Source organism: Bicyclus anynana, chromosome 8 (genome assembly GCF_947172395.1).
Source record: "Bicyclus anynana chromosome 8, ilBicAnyn1.1, whole genome shotgun sequence".
In the NCBI taxonomy this organism is placed as follows: Eukaryota; Metazoa; Arthropoda; class Insecta; order Lepidoptera; family Nymphalidae; genus Bicyclus; species Bicyclus anynana.
In genome coordinates, this window is record NC_069090.1 from 7,268,050 (window position 1) to 7,289,728 (window position 21,679).

Below are 21,679 nucleotides of genomic sequence, written 5' to 3' on the forward strand. Positions count from 1 at the left end.
CCTGTTTTTTACATCCACGGCCGTGGGTTCGATTACCACAGGTTTTATGCCAATACTCTCAGAGAATTAAGAAATTCTCTTGTATGCAGGTTTCCTTACGATGTTTTTCCTTCACCGTTTGAGACACGTGATATTTAATTTCTTAAAATGCACACAACTGAAAAGTTGGAGGCGCATGCCCCGGACCGGATTCGAACCCACACTCTCCGGAATCGGAGGCAGAGGTCATATCCACTGGGCTTTCACGGCTCTTACCCTAAGCTTTAGAGTATAGCAATCAACAAGATCATGTCGTATGGCGTAAGGTATGATGTAAACGTAGTGTGATAACATGACGTTTACTTCACACTAGGGCAGAAAGTGAGCCTTATAGTCGGCAGCTGGCTTTAATTCAGATAAGCACGCTCCCTAATACCCTAGTAGCATAAATAAGAAACAATTAGCTAATCTATGCTAATAGTCTTACATATTAACGTTATATTAAGGAAAATTGACGATGACTTTTAATACTTAAAGGCAGATAAACACGTTTTTCAAATTAGCACTTTTTAACTTGTGAACTCAATAAAGTTATATTGTACGTAGGTATATGATCATACGAACAAGCATCAATAAAATTAAACTATATTACATTGGATAAGCGTAGTGGTTTAATGCGGGTTTGTGGGCTAAGCTCTATATTCCTCCCTTCCATAAGGCCTCCCTGTAGTAGGCCGTTAAAACAATAACCGATGCTTATAAATATAATGATGAAGATGTTGAATACTTTCGGGAACGAAAGTTCAGTTAGTTATTGTCACATGGTTCCCCCCTAGATACCACGCGGGCATGACTTGTATATAGCTACTAACAGACGCCCGCCGTGTCACCCAAGTAGTTCTCGTTCCCGTGAAAATATGGGTATAGATCATAGCCTATGACACTCGCAAATAACGGGGCTTTCTATGATTTTTTATTCGGTTTGTAGATCCGGATATTACCTCGTACAACATCACAAACTTTACCTCTATAAAATAAGTTTCTCATTGTATATCCCCCCTTATAAATCGCGGAAGAATATCTCAGTATGTTTATACTACGTAAGGTTTTTACATATGTGTGTGATGGATGTATGTTGTACACCAGTTAATCTCAACGTGCGTGTGAAACATTCTTGCGTAAAACGAAACGACAATCGGTTACATTATGTTGATCACAATAATTAACAGAGGAAGCGTTTTCTTCTCAAGTTTTTCAGTAGATATCTATTGCTAATGAGCATTGAACAGTTTACAGCCGAGTATTATCTAAGTCTCTTTAAAATGCCTCGTTTATACTGTGGTTGGCTCATATGACTTCGGATCACGAGATAGTGGGGTTAGATCCTAGAAGATTTATAATGGGTAGATATGGTATGATCGATAGCATCGTTTTATTATACCTTTTTTTTATTTTTTACAAATTAGCCCTTGACTGCAATCTCACCTGATGGTATCTCACAGTGATGATGCAGTCTAAGATGGAAGCGGGCTAACTTGTTAGGAGGAGGACGAAAATCCACACCCCTTTCGGTTTCTACACGGCATCGTACCGGAACGCTAAATCGCTTGGCGGTACGTCTTTGCCGGTAGGGTGGTAACTAGCCACGGCCGACTAATTAAAAAATATCAATCTGCCCAGCCGGGAATCGAACCTCGGAAGGACCGGAGAAGGACCTCCGTTTTGTAAATCCACTGCGCATACCACTGCGCCACGGAGGCCGTCAAAAGGGAAACCTCTCTCTAAGGGATTAGGCGGCGTTTTCGATGAAAGCTCCTAAGCAGCTTGTGAGTTTAAGATCGTCAGTGATATATTCGTATGTGTAGAAGTCTGCTTCGTTAGTACATTGGTTGACGATGTTACGGATGACGGCCCTGGGTTCGAATCCTAGGTTGGGCTATAAAAAATTGAGCTTTTCTTTCTTTTATAGTGGCACGTTAGGCCGTCGATCCCGTTCATTATCAGTACATTCCGATACTGATTTTAAAAGAGTTATCATTCTAAACCCACCTTCAGAGATCCCACTAATGCCTCGTGCTTCCAATATATTTAATAACATTAGTCTGTATCCATACGTACCTACTTGGATTCGTACGAAGCATTTTGGTTCTTCGTTCCACATCCACACTGCCCTTTTGTTTTCCCTACCACCTACAAAGTGGGTATCTTCAAGTCAAGAGTAAATAGGTACCTTCTAGGCAAGCACGTTCCACCACAGGTTGCATCATCGCTTATCACCAGGCATGATTGTGGGCAAGCGCTCGCCTAAACAACGTATGAAAAAAATTGTTGTAAGTGGATTTATTTCGAGCCTTGAGCATTGTCTCACAAATGTCGGGAAAATTATAGTCGGCACCATTAAATAGGTAAATACACATAACGATGTAATAACATCGAAAAAACAAAACCTTCGTCAAAACCATCATCGTTTGTCAAAAGCAAATTTAAAATGGCACGCAAACAAATCAAAAAACATTTAGACATCCTTCCATGAAGGCAAGGCAATAACGAGAAAAGTTATTTTAAGAAGGCAATATAACTCTTTGTACTTTTTGGAAAGCGTCTTTCAATGATCATACATCAAAATATTTTTTATTTTATGTATGAAGACGAAACCGCCCAGTAAAAAATGTTTACGTTATCTTTTTAACCCCCGTCTTTAAAAGACGGGTGTTATTAGTGTGACGTGTCTGTCTCTTTGTTTGACAGTCTGTATGTGGCACCAAAGCTCCCGAACCGATGAAGCGATTTCAATTTAGTTTGTTTTTTGTATTAAAGGAGACTTATGTGCGACTCTTCTTAAACATTTGTTTGATGAAAATCGATTTAGTCGTTCAAAAGTTTAAACTCCTTGAGAACCAGATGCAATAGACAAAGTTTCGCCCAATGGCGTCGAAGTTGTCCCACTCCCATCTCTTTCGTACCAACGCAATGAAAGAGATAGCGGTATTTCCGGTTGCTCGTTATTGGTTGAATTTTGTCTACATCTCTCTTATATTACGAGATTATCTCGTTGGTCGCATGTTAGCGCCAAAGTTCCTGTAGCCATGTGGCACACCGATTCTCTTTCGCCAAACGCTAACGTTTCGAAAACTAATATAATGTATGGGAATGACATATCCGATCGATAACTTGATCACGTGACCTGTCGATAGCAAATGTCTATGTCATACACTTTTTAATTTTCAAAGCGTTTGCGATTATAGAAAAAGAATCGACTTGCGATAAAACAATAGGCCCAGATCTCCATTAAAGCATCAAATTATTTATCAATAACTACGCTAGTCAAAGTGTTTCCCATAAAACACGAAGGTTACAAACCATTATATGTAAACTCAGACCAATTATAGAAGGACCTGTATCGCACTCATAGTCACGAACAAAATTGTCTGTCATTTTCTGAAGAAAACGATCTTAGATTTGGTATATATCTTATAAACTAGAAGTTTTTGCCCGTTTTTTAAACAATTGAATTCATTTACACAAAAAGGTATTTTTACGGAACTCTTTAACCGACGAACACGATTACAATAATTGGTCTGAGTATGTAAACGATAAGTCGTCTATTGTTTCAGATGATTTATTTAACTGTATAATCGTAAGTCGGTTAGGTAATATGTAGGTACTTACATGTATGTTAGCATGTGTTATCAACACAAACATAAGTATTAAATTCGTGACGATCACGTACAAAACATAGGTATTATTTGAACAGGCGAACTGTTTAAAGAATATACCTACCTAATGAATAATTAAACTGAAAAATATTTGGTTCAATAGCAGAAGACAGATAATTATTATGCTATAAGGTTTTCCCACCCTTTGCCTCCCTTATTTATTATTATTAGCAGAGTAAAGATATGTGGTAGTAGCCGCGCGGTTTCACCCGCGTGGTTCCCGTTCCCGTAGGAATACAGAGATAATATATAACCTATAGTCTTCCTCGATAAATGGGCTATCTAATACTGAAAGAATTTTTCAAATCGGACCAGTAGTTCCTGAGATTAGCGCGTTCAAACAAACAAACTTCAGTTTTTAAATTAGTATAGATTAGGTAGTTTATAATCTTTCAAGCAATTAATGAGTAGATTTTGATGAATTTTAAACTTTTAGTAGGTATAGAAAGTTAAGTTATTTAACTTCCACAGTAATTGATTGGTACAGTACAACTAACTTTAAGAACTGTTATCTAAGTAGGTATACCTAATTGAGCTGTTTTGCATACTGGGTCATACGGACTATTCATAAACTGGCACATTTTCACTTGTATCGGTAGATCAGTTATTCTTAATGTATCAAAAGTAAGGGAAATCAATGATTTGCTGACGAAAGTTAGTACCTATGCCCATAAAAAATGAAAAAAAGGCTTGTATAAAAATCAGAAGTAAACAATAATTATTAAGTACCTAACTCAAACCAGCGACGCTACGGGGCGTATTTTATGTTTTTTTTTTTTTTATTTTAATTGCAATCTTATTACGCTTGTTGCTAAGTGACGTCATTCTCGACATTGGTGTGTATGTATGCCACATTACCACTTACTTGCACAAATGTGTAATGGTGAAGACGTTTCACGCTATTTTTTTTTGTTACTTTTTATTTAATATTGCATTAGCCTTAGGGTAGGGATAGGGAAAAAGTGCACATAAGTCAAGCTAAGCTTGACGGGGTTCGCTAGTAGATAAATATTTCTCGTTAAATATCCAATGTTAAGAAAATCATCAAATCCTGTTAGTTCTTTCGTTTTATAGTTTATTTTGGTAAAAAACTGGTGTAATGTTAATAACAGTGCAAAATTAATCAAATATGATCGATCTTCCATTGTTCTTGAGACGGCAGCAAAATAAAACATAAGTATGGTAGCGTATAGCGAAGTACTGATTATTGAATTCGTGATGTAGGCATTGTTTTTTTTTTCGATCCATAAATAACAAGGAAGGAACGGTTTTACGAAGGTTACGAATAGCTTCCGACATTAATTTTCTTTTTTTTCATTGACATTGATTGCAAGTGATAAGTAGATATATACATGGATATACCAGGGATAATATAGTTATTATGTGAAAGAGAATAGGAGATGCGAGTAAGTTTACAATGGTTTCACACTAATATGCTAAATCGCTAAAAATAAATGACAATACACAATCAATGACAATGTGTGAATTTTATGTGCCAGGTATATCTTAGTATTTAAAAAATTATTGCTCTTTTCTTTTCTCTATATTATTTTTGTAGTTCAGATTTATTGTTTTGCGTTTGCAATGGTAGTTAAGGAATCTATACATCTATATTATAAAGCTGAAGAGTTTGTTTGCTTGATCGCACTAATCTCAGGATTTACTGATCCGATTTAAAAAATTCTTTCAGTGTTAGATAGCCCATTTCTCGAAGGCTATAGGCTATAATATATAATCCCCGAATTCCTACGGGAACGGGAACCACGCGGGTAAAACCGTGCGACTTCGCCTAGTTAAAAGTATAAGAAAATACACGAATGACTAAGTAACTAAGATAACCCAAATCTTATATAAATATTTTAGATAAATATACCTAAGTTCAGATATATGTACTACGTACTACTATGTTGGTATATTTGTAGTAGGTAAGTTGTAAGAATGAGAAATTGTAACATTATACGGATCCACTTTCTACATAACCTAGACCAAGTGATCACCAGAGACTTGCAGAGGTTGTCTACTTCGTGATAAGCATACAATTTATTACTATTGTACTGTTATAGACTTGCCATACTCTCGTGTTGGCTATATAAGGTTGCAAAGTGACGTCAGACTTCGGTGGTCTTGGATCAGTCTGCCTAGCAATAATGCTAACATTTTGAAGGTTTTATGATTTGTTTTATTTTTATTTTATTTTTTTTAGATTTTGAACAAAAAAATCAAGGTAAATTAATTTCTTACACGATCTTTATTATTTTTTTTTTGTATGTTAAAGTTCTTTCTTCACTCTTCTTCAAAATAAGAAGTAGCTGTATTGCAAATAATCACGAGTATGACAAAACATAAGAAATATTAATGAAAATTTACTAAAAAGGAATGTATAGAGTCTGAAAGTAGTCTAAGTCCTTTAATAATAATTGTTACATTTGTATGTGAACTCCAATAAGAAGTCTACTTAGACAAAGTTGCAGTGGTCCACTAGCTTACAATAAATTCTCGCCTGAATAAATATTACCTATTGACTTTTTGCATAAGACTATATTTATAGCTTTGTAGACTCCTGTATCTATAATAAACTCTCGCCTGGATAAATTATTATTTGATTTTTGCAGAAGACTGTAACGTAGACATTTTTACCTGCTTACTATTCTAACCCATACATATTACAACTTATTGACACAAAATTTACGATTGGCGGTTGTCGACTAATCGTAAATCTCCTAAAGACAATGGACATAAATTGAAAAAGAAAAAAAAAACCTAAGTGACGATGGCTGTCTGGAGTGAACGTTTAACTAAATCATTGAAGGCTCCATGTTGGGATTTAGTTTCCAATTAGAATATACGTGACGTTGCAACGTGCCTTACGTCGTGAGTGAGTTACACGGAGGTTAGTCGAGACGTGATCATCATACTGATACATAACAAGTACGAGTACATATAGTATGCCTCCTTGATTTGTTATAATCTATACTAGCGGACGCCCGCGGCTCTGTTTGCGTGGTTTTAAATTTTTCACAAATCCCGCGGGAACTGTCGCAGACTTTTTTAGGTGAACAATTCTGTCATACATGATTTTTAACGCTTTTAGTCTACGCAGCGCACGCAGCGTAAGCTTCCAATAGGAAAAATCGCCCGATTTTGAAACATTCTTCATTGGTGCTCCGCTTTTATTGGTCTTAACCTGAAAATACGAGTATATAGCCTTTAGCCTACTTCGATAAATGGGCTAAGTAGTTCCTGAGATTGGCGCGTTCCAGAAAAAAAAAATCTTCGGCTTTATAATGTTAGTATAGATTATGTTCTAGTGAACGCCTGCGACTTCGTTCGCGAAAAAATCGTCATAAACTCTTACCGCGTATTTACCGTTAACGTGGGAATATGAGGATAAATATAGTCTTTGACACTCACATATAACGTGGCTTTTTTTTGGTAAAAGATTTTTCAAAATCAATTCAGTAGATCCAGAATTTACCCTCTACAATAACAAAAACTTTATCTCTTTAACCGATTTCAAAAAGGAGGAGGTTCTCAATTCGGTCGGTATTTTTTTTTTTTATGTATGTACACCGATTACTCAAAGACGCCTGGACCGATTTCAAAAGTTCTTTTTTTGTTTGAAACGGTATAGTTTTAAATTAGGCTATGGCGGACTTTTTTGTAGATCTATTAAATTGAATTATTATGTTACTATGAATTGTTTCGGTATATCTCTATCGGTTGGGACTACTCAGCGTTTTAGATGAAAGCTCTGTAATCGTATGCGTGGGAAAATCTTGGAAGTTAAATTAGAGCCATTACCGTTAGATTTACGATTGTAGTAATACACTAGTGGGAATAAGTGCATATCTTCGTGGATGTGTTAAAATGGAGCGAATGACGGAGTCGAAACAAGGCAGTAGGAGCTTGTAAGCTCCTGAGTTTCGGGATATTCGTGTTGCCCAACTATCTGATGTTAAATGTAGAGCATTTACCTAAAAGATTATTAACACAGGCGAACATAGACCCTCCTCCTTTTTGGAAGTCGGTTAATAAAATACTAGCTGACGCCCGCGACACTGCGTTATATCTGTTTTACAAGGCCCGCGAGAACCATGGATTTCCAGGAAAAAATAGCATATATTCTGCTATCGCAAGTTATAATCTATTTTCATTGCAAATTTTCGCTAAAGCGGTTCATTTATTGTGACGTGCAGACTTAACTCAATACTAGCTGACACCGCGCAGTTTCACCCACGTGGTTGCCGTAGGAATACGAAGATAATATATAGCCTATAGGCTTCCTCGATAAATGGGCTATCTAACACTGAAAGAATTTTTCAAATCGGACCAGTAGTTTCTGAGATTAGCGCGTTCAACCAAACAAACAAACACTTCAGCTTTATAATATTAGTATGTATTAATTTATTGTAACGGGTCTTAAGAACTCAGGACCATTAAATTAATGTTTCGCACCATTAATTTTTTTCACCATTCATTTTCGACGGCCTCTGAAATGAAACAATGAGTTACCTTGAACTATGAGTTATAGTGACGAAACTGAGTTTATTAAATTAGCCTCTAATGAGTGTTCAATGCTGTAGGTTCAACCGGAACACGACTCAAGGATAGCCGGTTCGATCTTCGTAGGGTTATTGGTTATTGAGGTAATAAATAAATGTTTTATTATGGTTATAGTAAAATGTAAATAAGTAATTAAAATTATGATTAAAACATCTTCCTCGACGTGTCATATAAATGTTAATAACTGTTTTTTTAATGATACACTACGAAGCCATGCTTCTCATAGGTTGGGTTGGGTGATGACTGATCATCTCAAGAATAATTTAATATCTAATAGCCTGATACGGGCCTCGAACCCAGGATCTTATGCCACGAGCCCGCTTAGACTGATTACGAGGGGCGACATTGGGCTCTTTGTACAGATGGACCTTTTGGTGACATATCGACCGACAACACCTACCTGTCAAAACAAACACTAGCTACACAGCGTCTTCGCCGGTGAAGACGAGGTCCCCAATATCTGACGTCACGTTTGTAGTTCACGATCTCGGGGGGGATCAAAACCACCCTTCCAGAACGGCTCTCTAAAGTCCGAGTCTCAGAGCTGACGCCCCTAGAAAGTGGTTTCGCCCATATTTTCTGCCTTCGGGTCCCATCAGGCGATGCTACTCGTCCAAAACTGTCATAGTTTAATAGTACATTAGGGATGGTAATAATTTCTAAAAGTTGTTATTGTACCTAACAATCAATCAATCAACAAAAAAACAATTGTTGATTTGAAGATTTCAAATTTGATTTTTTTATTAATATTTTTTCACTTAATATTACAAAAAGAGGTAAAGTTTGTGTTTAACAAATTAAATATTAGGTACGTGTCACAAACGGTGAAGGAAAAATATTGTAAGGAAATCTGCACACCTGAGAATTTTCTCAATTATTTGCGTGTGTGTCTGCCAATGCGCATTGGGCCAGCGTGGTGGACTATTTAGCCTAACCTCTCTCATTCTGAGAGGAGACTCGAGCTTAGCAGTGAGCCGAATAATTCGCTGACAGGACAGTTTGTAGTGTTGTAGGGAACTCTGGATCATCATCATTATATACCCATATCACTGCTGATCTACTGAACCGATTTTGAATTTTTTTACCACTAGAAAGCCACGTCATTTGTGAGTGGCAAATGCTATCTTTTATACCCGTATTGACACGGGAACGGGAACTACGCGGGTGAAACTGTAGTGCGTTATTTATAATGTTGTAATTTGAAAAGCATAATTAAATAAATTAAAGAAAATAATAAAATATCAAAATGTGATTAGCTCATTGCGATATTTACGCAAAACACGTCACCGCGTCCCATATTATTATAATTAATTAAATATTAACTCTAACTCAATTAACGTAAAGTGTATTTTTGTTTACGCGTGGGCTCCCCCATAATCGTTTATTGCTAAAGATTACATTGCATACCAAAGGATTGCTATATAATTCATATGGTATACATTCATGGTTACCTACGTAGGTGTCGTAAATGGTGCATTATTAAGTACTTACTGGGGTCGATTTTCGCCCGGTACAATTATTTTAATCAAACCTGTCACTGGCGTTTCGTGCAGTTGCAAGGAAAAGATGAATAGATGTAAGTCAAGTTTAACAGTCATGCTTTATTATATTTATTAAAAATTAAAAACATTTAAATTACAGAACGGTTAGGCTTAATTTTATTACAGTGCAGCTGTACTAATACTATAAAGAGATAAAGTTTGTGGTGTTGTAAGGGGGTAATCCCTGGTTCATCTTAACCAATTATGAAAAATCTTTTAATACTAGTGTTGACGTGTTGTAAAGGGTAATCCCTGGTTCTTCTTAACTGATTCTGAAAATTCTTTTAATACTAGAAAGCCTCGTTATTTGTGAGTATCATAGGCTGTATTTTATCCCTGTATTCTCATGGGAACAGGAACTATGCGGGCAAAGCCGCGGAAATAAAAAAAATGTTTATGCCTTAAAAACGTTAGTGTGAGAGAGTTACAGCTCTCTCACACTATTATAACCTAGATATGTCAAGAAATGTAAATTATACGCTAATCTTGATATAATTAATTTAATATTGACTCTATTTTACAATTATGTAAAGTGTATTTTTGTTTACACTCGACTAACGTCCGCGGAGGAGAGCCCCGTTGTTGAATAAAATTAGGGTTACCATGATAAATTAAACGAAAATCAGACATAATTATTGTGTCAAGAAATAGTTTACATCAAACCTTTCAATTTAACCCCTTCTTCCATGTTAAATCAGTGAGCAACAATTACTTGGTACACAGGGGACGGGGGTTATAAAACAACTAGCTGACGCCGCGCGGTTTTACCCGCGTGGTTCCCGTTCCCGTAGGAATACGGGGAAAATATAGCCTATAGCCTTCCTCGATAAATGGGCTATCTAACACTGAAAGAATTTTTGAAATCGGACCAGTAGTTCCTGAGATTAGCGCGTTCAATCAAACAAACAAACAAACAAACAAACAACTCTTCAGCTTTATAATATTAGTATAGATTATGGCAGAAGTAAAACTATTACAGCTAAGCAAGGCTTACAAGTTAAAAGTTAACTTGAAAAATATATTGGAGAAGGAAAATTTCGTACAAATTCCGTGTAAAAATAGTATGCGTGGCCAGAAAAGCATGCGCTTGGTTTTTCTGAATTTTCTTTTTCTGATTCGACACTTTCTTGGTTTTTCCAACACGTTTTCTACCGCGATCCACCACGAGAAAAATGGGTGGTGCGTATCTTCCTCGTGTTAAATTGTCATAGACACTGTTTATGTTTTATACAAAGTATTTTATTCCTCTTCCCAGTAAATACTAATAAAAGAAATTGAAGTGAAATATAACTGTGTTTTCTCAATAGTTTTCTATACGATACTAAAACAAAAAGCTTTTTTTAAATATTTGTCTGTCTGTCTGTGTATTTTGGGCTAATTTTTAAAAGGCTGAACCGATTTTGATGGAATTTTCACATTTAACGCGGATAATTAAGTCGTGAAAACCCGTAGGATAGATGTAAGTAGCAAAAAATGGCGAGTATAATATCCATTATTCAATAACCATTAGTAGTAGGTGATAGACAAGACTAGCAAGACGTGATAGCCTAGTGATATGACTTCTGCCTTTGTTTCGGAGGACGTAGGTTCGCATCCGGTCCGGGCATGTACCTCCAATTTTTCAGTTATGTGCATTTTAAAAAATTAAATATCACATGTCTCAAACGGTGAAGGAAAATCATCGTTAGGAAACCTGCAAACCTGAGAATTTTCTTTATTCTCTACGTGTGTGAATTCTGCCAATCTGCATTTGGCCAGCGTGGTGGACAGGCGTAACCCCTCTCATTCTGAGAGGAGGCTCGTGCTCAACAGTCAGCCAAATATGGGTTGCTAATGATGATGATGAATAACCATTAAAGTGAATACAGTAAGTAGAGTAGGTGGGTAGAAACATTTTTTATTGTTATGACGCAATGTCGCTAAACAATGATACAGCTTAATTCATACTCAAGCAAACACATGCATCACATGTAAATATTGGATCTTGAAATCCTTTAAATAATGTATGCATTGGTAGGAGTAGATAAGCATACCTACTCAAACAGTAGGTACTGACACTAAGTATTTTTTATTCTTTACAAATTAACCCTTGACCACAATCTCACCTGGTAAGTGATGATACAATCTACGTTAAGAAAACCTCATTCGGCCCAGCCGGGGATCGTACCCTGGACGTCTATCTTGTAAATCTACCGCGCGTACCACTGCGCCACGGAGGGTATGAAATTTGGACATTGTGACGGTTAATTCATCATGTGTGGTTTCCATAGATGTCAATGTCCATAGATCTCATCGATATACTAAAAGAAATAACGTAGCGCATTATGTATTTAGTCTACATAAGTATTATACTCGTATTTTTATTATACTTCATAATTTAATTCTTCCTAAAATGTCTTCAAACCTTTATTAGACTTTTAATCGGAAAATAATCTCTAAACCCGTTATCAGCATCGCTACGATTACAAATTTCACCGTTAGTCACGTCCATTCAGATCTCGGCCGTCTGGGAACCCTAAACATTTCACGAACAAAAAAAAAAAACAAAGTGTCAAGTAAAACCTACTTGCACCACGGTAACTGGTCAGTCACTCTCGCGCCGGCGTCGTAAAATGGCGTTCTAAATGTTCTAAATTCGACCGTTACCGTTGCAACATTCCAATTTCGAATTTCAAACATGGCGTTCACGTTTACGCGGATTTTCGAATACCTGAAGGATAACAAACGAATAAGTGAGTGGTGTGGTTAATAATTTAAAATGCAAGTAGGATATACGCGGTTCATAATTTGTAATTCAGCCTTCAATTGGTTAAAATTGTAATAGAAACTTTGTTTTTGTTAGTTACTCAACAGTGAAATATTTGTTGGTAAGATTCGACTTGAAAGTGAATCGGCCAGTGAGATGTTATTACCTCTAGATTCCTACCAAAACCTTGTAACGTGAGATTTTTTTTTAAAGCATAAGATCAGCTTCTTCATCTTTTTAATGCATTTTAGAACGATAATATGTATTAAATGGTCTACTTACGGTAATGTAAATTAGTAACAGTTTATAATTGCAAGAAATTAAATGAACTACTTTGTTACTTTGTTTTTTAATAGAAAGTAAAGGATTTATATCTCCATTTGCTAAATGAAATTCTCAGCTGTTTTTAACAACCTAATTGTTATATTGTGTCAGTGATATTTTAATATAATTAATTTGTTAATTATTGTGTGACTATTTCAATCATCTAGTTTGCAACGTTAGATTTTCAAAATCAATGGCAAAATATATTTTTTTAAGTAGGCATAATTTACAAGCACTTTTCGAGCGTCAGGATTGATAGAAAACAGTTTTGCCTCTTGAAAACCTCTACATTTTTGTACATGAAAGTAATTGCTATCAAAAACAATGCATGACCCACATATCCATTGACTGATACTGACCAAGTTACAGAACGTACCCGTAATGCTCTTGGCAAATCTATCATTATACTTTTACTCGCGCGCACAGCAACTAAATGTTTCGAAAACGCTCATAACGCGTTAAAGCGTATATTTGTGTTACTAGCAAACGCCCGTGACTTTCGTCCGCGTGGAAACCTTTTTGGAAATTTTAAAGAGAAACAATTTTATCATACAACAATAATTTGCGTAACTTCAACCGTTTAAGCAGCGCACGCAATGCAAGCTTTCAAAGAAAATATTTATTCCCGTTTTTCTACATTTTTCATTGATGCTCCAATACGGTCGTAGCCTGATCCACCAATTAACATGACGCTACGACCTTCTTCGATAAATGAACTTACTATTCAACCCAAAAAGTTTTTAACATTTCGTATCAATAATTCCTGAGATTAGCAAAACAACCAAACAAACAAACACTTTAGCTACAAAATATTTAAATTATGTATATATTTCATCGTTACGATGACGTCTGTGCAAGTAATGTTCAGTAAAACGTCGTAAATTGAACGATATTTATGTCACTTCACTCAACTTGATGGCCAACATAAAACCGCTCACGCAACGTTTGATTCATTCTCATCTGATGATGATAACAATAATAAATCATTCGTTACAATGCTAATGTTCTCAATAAGTATGTCACTGGATAATCAAATTATACCAATTGTTTAGGAAAATTCAATTTCTTTCATAATATCTTAGTGGTCTGGGCCTTCCATATTATATTATAGATAGTAGACGCCGCGCGGTTTCACCCGCGTGGTTCCGGTTCCTATAACAATACGGGGATAAAATAGTAGTACCTATATAACCTATGACACTCACAAATATGTGGTTTGCTAGTGGTAAAATAATTTTCAAAAAAGGTTCGGTAATTCCAGAGATTACCCCCTAAAATACAAACTTTACCTCATTATACTCGTATTATTAGTGTATAGCTTGGCAAATTCGTTCGTAACACTCCCGATGGTCCGCACGACTGATGCACCTCATTTCCCCGCACGCACGATTTCACACCCGCGTAGTTTTTCCCCCCGTCGCCCACATATCATGGGAGTGTCATCAACGAACTTGCCAGACTATAGATTAGTACCTAATGATACCTCTACCCGTATCGACCTTAACAATTACAAATAAATAATCTGTTGTGGGCAGTAAGAATTTAGCCCGCGAAACATGAAGTGAACACTAAAAGCCTTTCTAAATGAAAAAATTTACATATGTAATTAAGTTTAATGCCGACTGTATTGTTGGCCAACCGCCGCAGCCTTCAAAATGTTGAAATTCATGGAAACGGACGCAATCGGCGCGTTTGGAAAACGTGATTCTACGCGAAATGTAAACGTTTACATTAAATATTTACAAATATGCGCACCGATTGTTATCCACGATCATGTGGATTACGAGTAGCTCGGATGACATTCATCCGTATTCACAGACACCTATGTGCGTCTTAATACCAACATAGCAGACCCGCGTGTAGTTCCGGTTCCCGTGAGTATACAGGGAGAAAATATAGCCCATGACACTCACAATTAACGTGGCTTACAAATGGTAAGATTTACAAATTTACAAAATCAATAAAAAAAAAGATTCCGACGAATTGATAACCTCCTCCTTTTTTGGAGTCGGTTAAAGATTACTCCCTACAACCTTACATACTCACAAACTTTACCTCTTTATACTAATACTATATAGTAGTGTAGTAGTATAGTATACTCGTAGTAGTAGTGACTATCTTTACTAATACTAGCATGCATCCGCGCGTAATGAGTTCTCGTAGAAATACAGCTTATGACACTCACAATTACCGTGACTTTCCATTGGTAAGAGAATTTTTGAAATCAGCTTTGTAGATCCAATGATTACCCTCTACAACTTTATCTACAAACTTTACCTCTTTATACGTATAGAATACTCATATAGATATAGATAAAGCAAGGTATAAATGTATGCTCCTAATAAGCGCATTTATCAGTTTTTTATATCAATTAAGAAACGTTTGTTTGTCTTGTTCGAAATGGCTGTTAATTTAATAGGCATACGCCTTTCTAAATTCTTTTCTGTAGATACAAATAATAATTCACGGAATTCTTTTCAATGTGGGAAACATTGACGACAGCTGCTTTAGTTCCTATTTCATCGGATCGGATAAATATTATGTAGTACATTCGAATGTAGCTTTGAACTTAAATATATTTCTGTACTCTATTGGGACAGGTCATGTTAGTTTGTGGTACTGGTAAATATTGAATGATTTTAACCGACTTCAAAAAAATGAGAGGTCCTAAATTCGAGTGTATGTTTTTTTTTTGTATGTATGTTACCTGATTACTCGAAGACGCTTGGACCGATTTGAATAATTCTTTTTTTGTTCGAAAGAGTATACACCGGCGGTGGTCCCATTTTCATCATGTCGGGATCTGATGACGGGATCCTGGAGAAATCGAAGAGAACTTTCAAAAATCGTAAAAGACAAACCTTTCGAGTGATAAAAAGTAGTTATCTTGTGATTGGGCTTGCTTAATTTGTATTGATGAGCACATTTCACTTAAAGATGTAGGTTGTGACTGTCATTTCAGGTTTTAACACGACTACACAGAGCAACATACATTGAGGGATTTTTTCTTGCCTACATCTAAATCTACTAGTAGTATGATTACACTAAAAATTGATTAATAAAAAGATTCAATAATAAAAATTCAACCGACTTCAAATACATAAAACGTACCGACTAAACTAAAAAGCGAAAAATAACATCGTATTATGTAGTATTCTACCTATTGATCAGTTTGAAGGCGGTGATAAACCGGTGTCGCATTAAATTAAGACTTTTCAAGAGCTACATGAAAGAACACAATCTGGAAAACCTCTATCTTTATGATATTCTGTCATGCCTTGAATTAATACATCACCGGGTTAGCACCGCCTTGAAACTGATCAGTAGATAGAACATAATACGATGTTATTTTTCGCTTTTTAGTGTAGTCAGTACGTTTTATGTTTTTGAAGTCGGTTGAATTTTTATTATTAAATTTTTTTGATTTAGTTTATTGAGATGGGTAAAACTGTTTAACTTAAGAATACTTTTTAACATATATTTTTTTTAATTTCATAATTCGAGTTTGAGATGCTTTGAGCCCGTTCCACAGAATAGTCCAAGTATACGTAGAATATTCGATTAAATAACACCGACAGTATCGTAATTCGTAACCTAGTTTCAACAGCATTGTGCCTCTTCTATTGAGTCGGACAATAAAACTCGGATAAAGTCGAATACCTCGGTAACTACGTAACAAGTACGCACTGTGTTATTTTTAATTAATTTGAATAAAATGTATTACAGGCCGCAATAATTAAAAATCATTACATTATAATTACTTAAGTGAGATTACACCAAATGCTTTCACCAGATGGTGCTGTGAAGAAATTTAACAAATTATACCATGTTGATTAATTACAGAAAATCCTAGTCATATTTAGGTAAAATATAGTAATTATGTTTAGTTAATGAGTAATTTAAGTTGTAATAATTCCTTGAAAATAAATCCATAAAGTTAATGGAATTTACGTGACTTTGCTTTGTTTTTTATGTCGTTTACATAAAGTTCAAAATACAAAAATAATTAATTTTATCACTACTTTATAATATATATTTACGATATAAATTATATTATAATACTTTATAATATAATTTATATCATAAATATAAAACTCACGTCTTAAAATAGCTGGTAGAGATATCTTAGATAAAGATCTGCGTTTAAACGCTATATTATGGTATGAAAATATGAATAAAAACTCATATACCATTCTCGTGCCTTCTAAGTAATTATCGTACCACATGCAATTGTTAAATGTAAAATACCGTCTGTCTATATGATACCTATCGTTTATAAAAATATAATAAATGAGGCAAATTACATTAAAATCATATTATTTTTCCTTAACGATACCTAAACTACCAACGTATCACCGCGACTTTATTGCATCGGTGCCACCGATAAAAATTGTTATACCGTTCATCATTCGTTTCATCAAGTTTCAGATTCATCAAATTAATCTGAAACTTGACGAAACAACATTTATGGAATTTCCATTTTATTTTTTAACTCGCCATTTCACCCGCATAACTCCCGTTACCGTGGCAGCTCGTCGTTATCAACCCATATACGGCTCACTGCTGAGCTCGAGTCTCCTCTCAGAATGAGAGGGGTTAGGCCACTAGTCCACCACGCTGGCCCAATGCGGATTGGCAGACTTCACACACGCAGAGAATTAAGAAATTCTCTGGCGTGCAGGTTTCCTCACAATGTTTTCCTTCACCGTTTGAGACACGTAATATTTAATTTTTTAAAATGCACACAACTGAAAAGTTGGAGGTACATGCCCCGGACCGGATTCGAACCCACACCCTCTGGGCTATCACGTCATGGCAGCTCAGGATAACACAAATAGCATGGCTTTCTATTAAACGAATTTTCAAAATTGTCTAAGAAGATCCAAACATTACCCCCTAATACTTTACAAACGGACAAACTATACCTTTTATTATTGTCGTATTCGTTGATGTAGAGCTTTTTATAGTAACTGCGAAATCATAATTAAATCTTAATACTACCGCTATGAATAGTCAATTATATTCATCAAACTCAAATATAAACACAGTCAGTCTATGTGGCTTCGGACATTGAGGTCCTAAGAGTCCTGAGATCCCTTGTGGAGAGTGCCCAGTATTGAAAACTGAACGCCCATACAAATCTAACAATCATTATGATCAACGACGTCATTAATTCGTGCCATTTTGTATGTGGTGTTTTTCAGGGCAGTGCCGCAAATATGACCCTCTAAATCCCTGTAGCTCCGAAAGGAATGATCGCAGATACCCTATTACAGAATTGCTTTACTATTAGCATACTCTTGGCCACTTAACTGCACGCGGGAAATACACTTCCCGGTAAATTTATATACAATTTAAAAAATCGTCATCATCCCTATTGTTTAATAGTAACAAATAAAATACGCTGCACCTTATATTCACCTTCATATTTCGTATCACCTCGAATATCCTCATAGGTATGCGTTAGCCGTTTGTGTAAATTAGACCCCATGCAGCATGAGTCTGTCCCTAGTATGAAACACAACCCATGAATATTCCGATTACATAACACATTACGTGTCGGAACAATATCTGGGCGCACGGCTACGTACAAGCTAAGTAGGTACGTTACCATCAACCAGTTGACCGTGTCAAGGGAACATGTGAGAAATTGTTAACGAGACCGGAACATCAACTGATATGATTATACATGTTTGTAGGTTCAGAATACCTCATAGTCTAGACTAGATAGACTAATTCACTCACATTAGAAGATGGAAGTCTACTGCAGGACATAGGCCTTATGTAGGGGCTCTCAAACACCAAGCTCCTGAGCCGCCTGCATCCAGCAACTCCCTAGAAGTATAACTGAAAAATGTATATAATAAGTATACACCAATAATGAAATATACACGTCTCGTAAAAAATAGTCCATTTATAGGTACTTACTTACCTTTTATTATTTTTTAACAATGTTTATCTATAAAGATGAAAGATTTGTTTGTGTATTTTGAATAGGGTCTGGAACCGGTTTGAAAAAATCTTTCACTGTTGAGAAGCTACACTATCCCCAAGTGCTATATTTTATAAAATATAATACAAACTATTAAAAAATATTTTTTAAAAAAAGTCTTTATATAAGCACATTATTAGAGCACTATTAAGTTTTTCGGTAGATATATTTTATCTATCCAAAAATTCAATTTTGCTTCAAAGTGCTTGACTCTGGCTGGCCTCTTCAACAAAGTACGCGTATTTATTTAACACTTCATAGACTGTGCGCTATGCTGTATACCTAGTTATATACCATGAAATATATTTTAACTAGTTTTGCCGCACTGTTTTAACCGCGTAGATCTTTTGTACTTTATCTCTGTGACAAATTTCATTTAGATCCGTTTTGCCGTTCTGAAGTTTAAATGCTGCAAATAAACCGATATTATCTTGTATAGTATACTAGCGGACGCCCGCAACTTCATCTTATAAATTTTTAATTAGTGTATGCTTTCATTAACCCCTTTGAACCCCTAAAGGGTTGAATTTTAAAAAAACCTCGTGTCAAATAACATTTTCATGATCTATGCACAAATATTTATAACTGTAACTCTAAAAATGAAGGACTTCCCATATTCCCTATTTCACCCCTATTTCAACCCCTTCTCTTTTTATTTTAGGGACAAAAATTCTGCTCCTTCCCATTTATAGTAATATCTTGATCGGTTCAACTGCTAAGCCGTGAAAAGGTAACAGACAGACAAACTTACATTCGCATTTATAATATCATATATTATCGGATAATACGTTAACGGCAAATGCAATCCGTTATTGTGTAAAATTCCTAGAAATTGTATACATAAGAATTGTATACAATTTCATATATTTCGGGTGACATATACCTAAATGATTACGAGTGTTTAAACATGACGAAGAACGGTGCTTACATCGGCTATTAACGCTACTTATATTATGTACTTCTTATCGAAATCGGACACGTCAAATTCATCCGCAAAATTGATTATAAAATTATTGCATGCGTTATATCCATTTCCCAGTATGTGAAAAATGCGTTGCGTGCGTCTCTTGCGGCAATCTGCAATTAACTATTATGCGCAACTCTAACGCATATGTGAGTATGGCCATGTTTAACACGTACCATATATTACAAACGTAGTTATGCAAATTAAAAATATATGAACTTGGTTGATTACCTCACATTAATCATGTTTGAACTTTGCTTTTTTGCACACAACTATCAATTCACTGTAGGTATGTAATGGTATTTTTAAAAAGTTTTTAATAACAAGATGGAATGGAAGACGCTTGATTAAAGTTGATACGATAACATTAAATGGTTACCTATACTACAACGAGGTAAAGTTTGTGAGTTTTATTCAAATAGAATCTACTAAACCGATTTTGAATCAATCTCAATGTCTGTCAACGAATACGTCATAGTTAGTGTGTTAGCCTGCCACTGACAATTTAAAATGCAATGATAGCTAAAGGCGTGTATTACATGGATAGTCGGAATTATTTGAATTACTTTGTATGAAAAATAAGTTTTTTTTTTAGTTAATAAAATAGTTATATAGCTCCTATAAGTGGACTCGTCAATACCTTGAAGTTATGGGAAGAACTCCACAACACCCTGTATACACTTCATGCAGTTCTAATATACAAGCGCCATTTCTCGTAAACTGCCAGTGATAGCTAAACGAGCGAGCTGCAGTGTTCTACAAAAATACACGCTTTACATAACCAGTTTCCTCTTTGCGCAAGTTGTACGCGTCACCGAATTGACATAATCTCTCGGAATTACCACTCATTTTCAACTGACATCGATAACTAAAGACGTTCTTGTTTAGTAGATGCAGAGGCAATCAAGAGAAAATGAGACTTCGGGCTTCTTTTCCGACGCCCTAGCCATATTTTTTACAAGCGGGCGCCCGCGACTTCGTCTGCTTGGAAATATATGTAAACTTTCAACCTCTATTTTATCCCCTTGGGGTTAGAATTGAACAAAATCTTTTCTTAGCGGATGCCTACGTCATAGCATCTACCTACATGCCAAATTTTAGCCCGATCCGTCAGGTAGTTTGGGCTGTGCTTTGATAGATCACTATGTCAGTCAGTCACCTTTGAGTTTTATATATTTAGATAACATGATCAATATTTCCGATTCCCTCGCCTTTACCGGCAGAGGGGGTGATAATCTCTGAACTAGACAGATGACAGACGAACATGGTGAATACTATAAGGGTTCCTTGTTGACTACGGAACCCTTTGAAGAAATAATACGAACTGCTCACTCTCACTGTCACTGCTCTTAAAAGCAAACAAAGCTTTTATTTTACCTTTGACATTTTTCATAGAAATGTCAAAAATAAACGTTGTCTCTGTCTTTGTACTTGTATGTACTTTGCTTTGTAGCTATTGTTTAGTTTTAAAATTGTTTGAACAGTAGAAGTATTTTTAACTTTCACGATTTTATACTTTACTACCAGACCCACAGTTCTGGTAGTCTGTAGTGTTGTCTAGAAGTAGATACAGAAAATTACTCTAAGACCAGTTTTCCACAAAGCTCATAACCGCAGTCATTGGCAGATGTGCCGCGGAAAAAATAACAGGGAATTTAATAAAAATACAAATATGCTCATTTGATGAAATAATTATAACACAAGAAGTATATACATAAACCAAAGAAAAATCTATATAACATAATGATAGTAATGAAAATTATAGTGAATCAAATTTCCCTAAAGAATGAATGACGCAGAGATTAAAACAGCCTTTTTTCGATTCAAATTTTAATTAATTATTTATTAGGTAGT

General features: G+C 35.6%; 1 protein-coding gene across 2 annotated transcripts in view; it reads left to right on the forward strand.

Moving 5' to 3' along the window:
* The window catches only part of LOC112047732 (scavenger receptor class B member 1), a 109,358-nt gene that overhangs the window by 42,208 nt on the left and 45,471 nt on the right, over positions 1-21,679 (forward strand). The window contains exon 1 of one of the 2 annotated variants that reach the window (XM_024084948.2): positions 12,397-12,531. The exons of the other annotated variant lie outside the window; for it this stretch is intronic. Within the exon in view, the coding sequence (XP_023940716.2) occupies positions 12,477-12,531 (55 nt within the window). The 5' untranslated portion in view covers positions 12,397-12,476. Of the gene's footprint in view, positions 1-12,396; positions 12,532-21,679 lie in introns of those variants that run through there. 2 annotated transcript variants of the gene reach the window in all.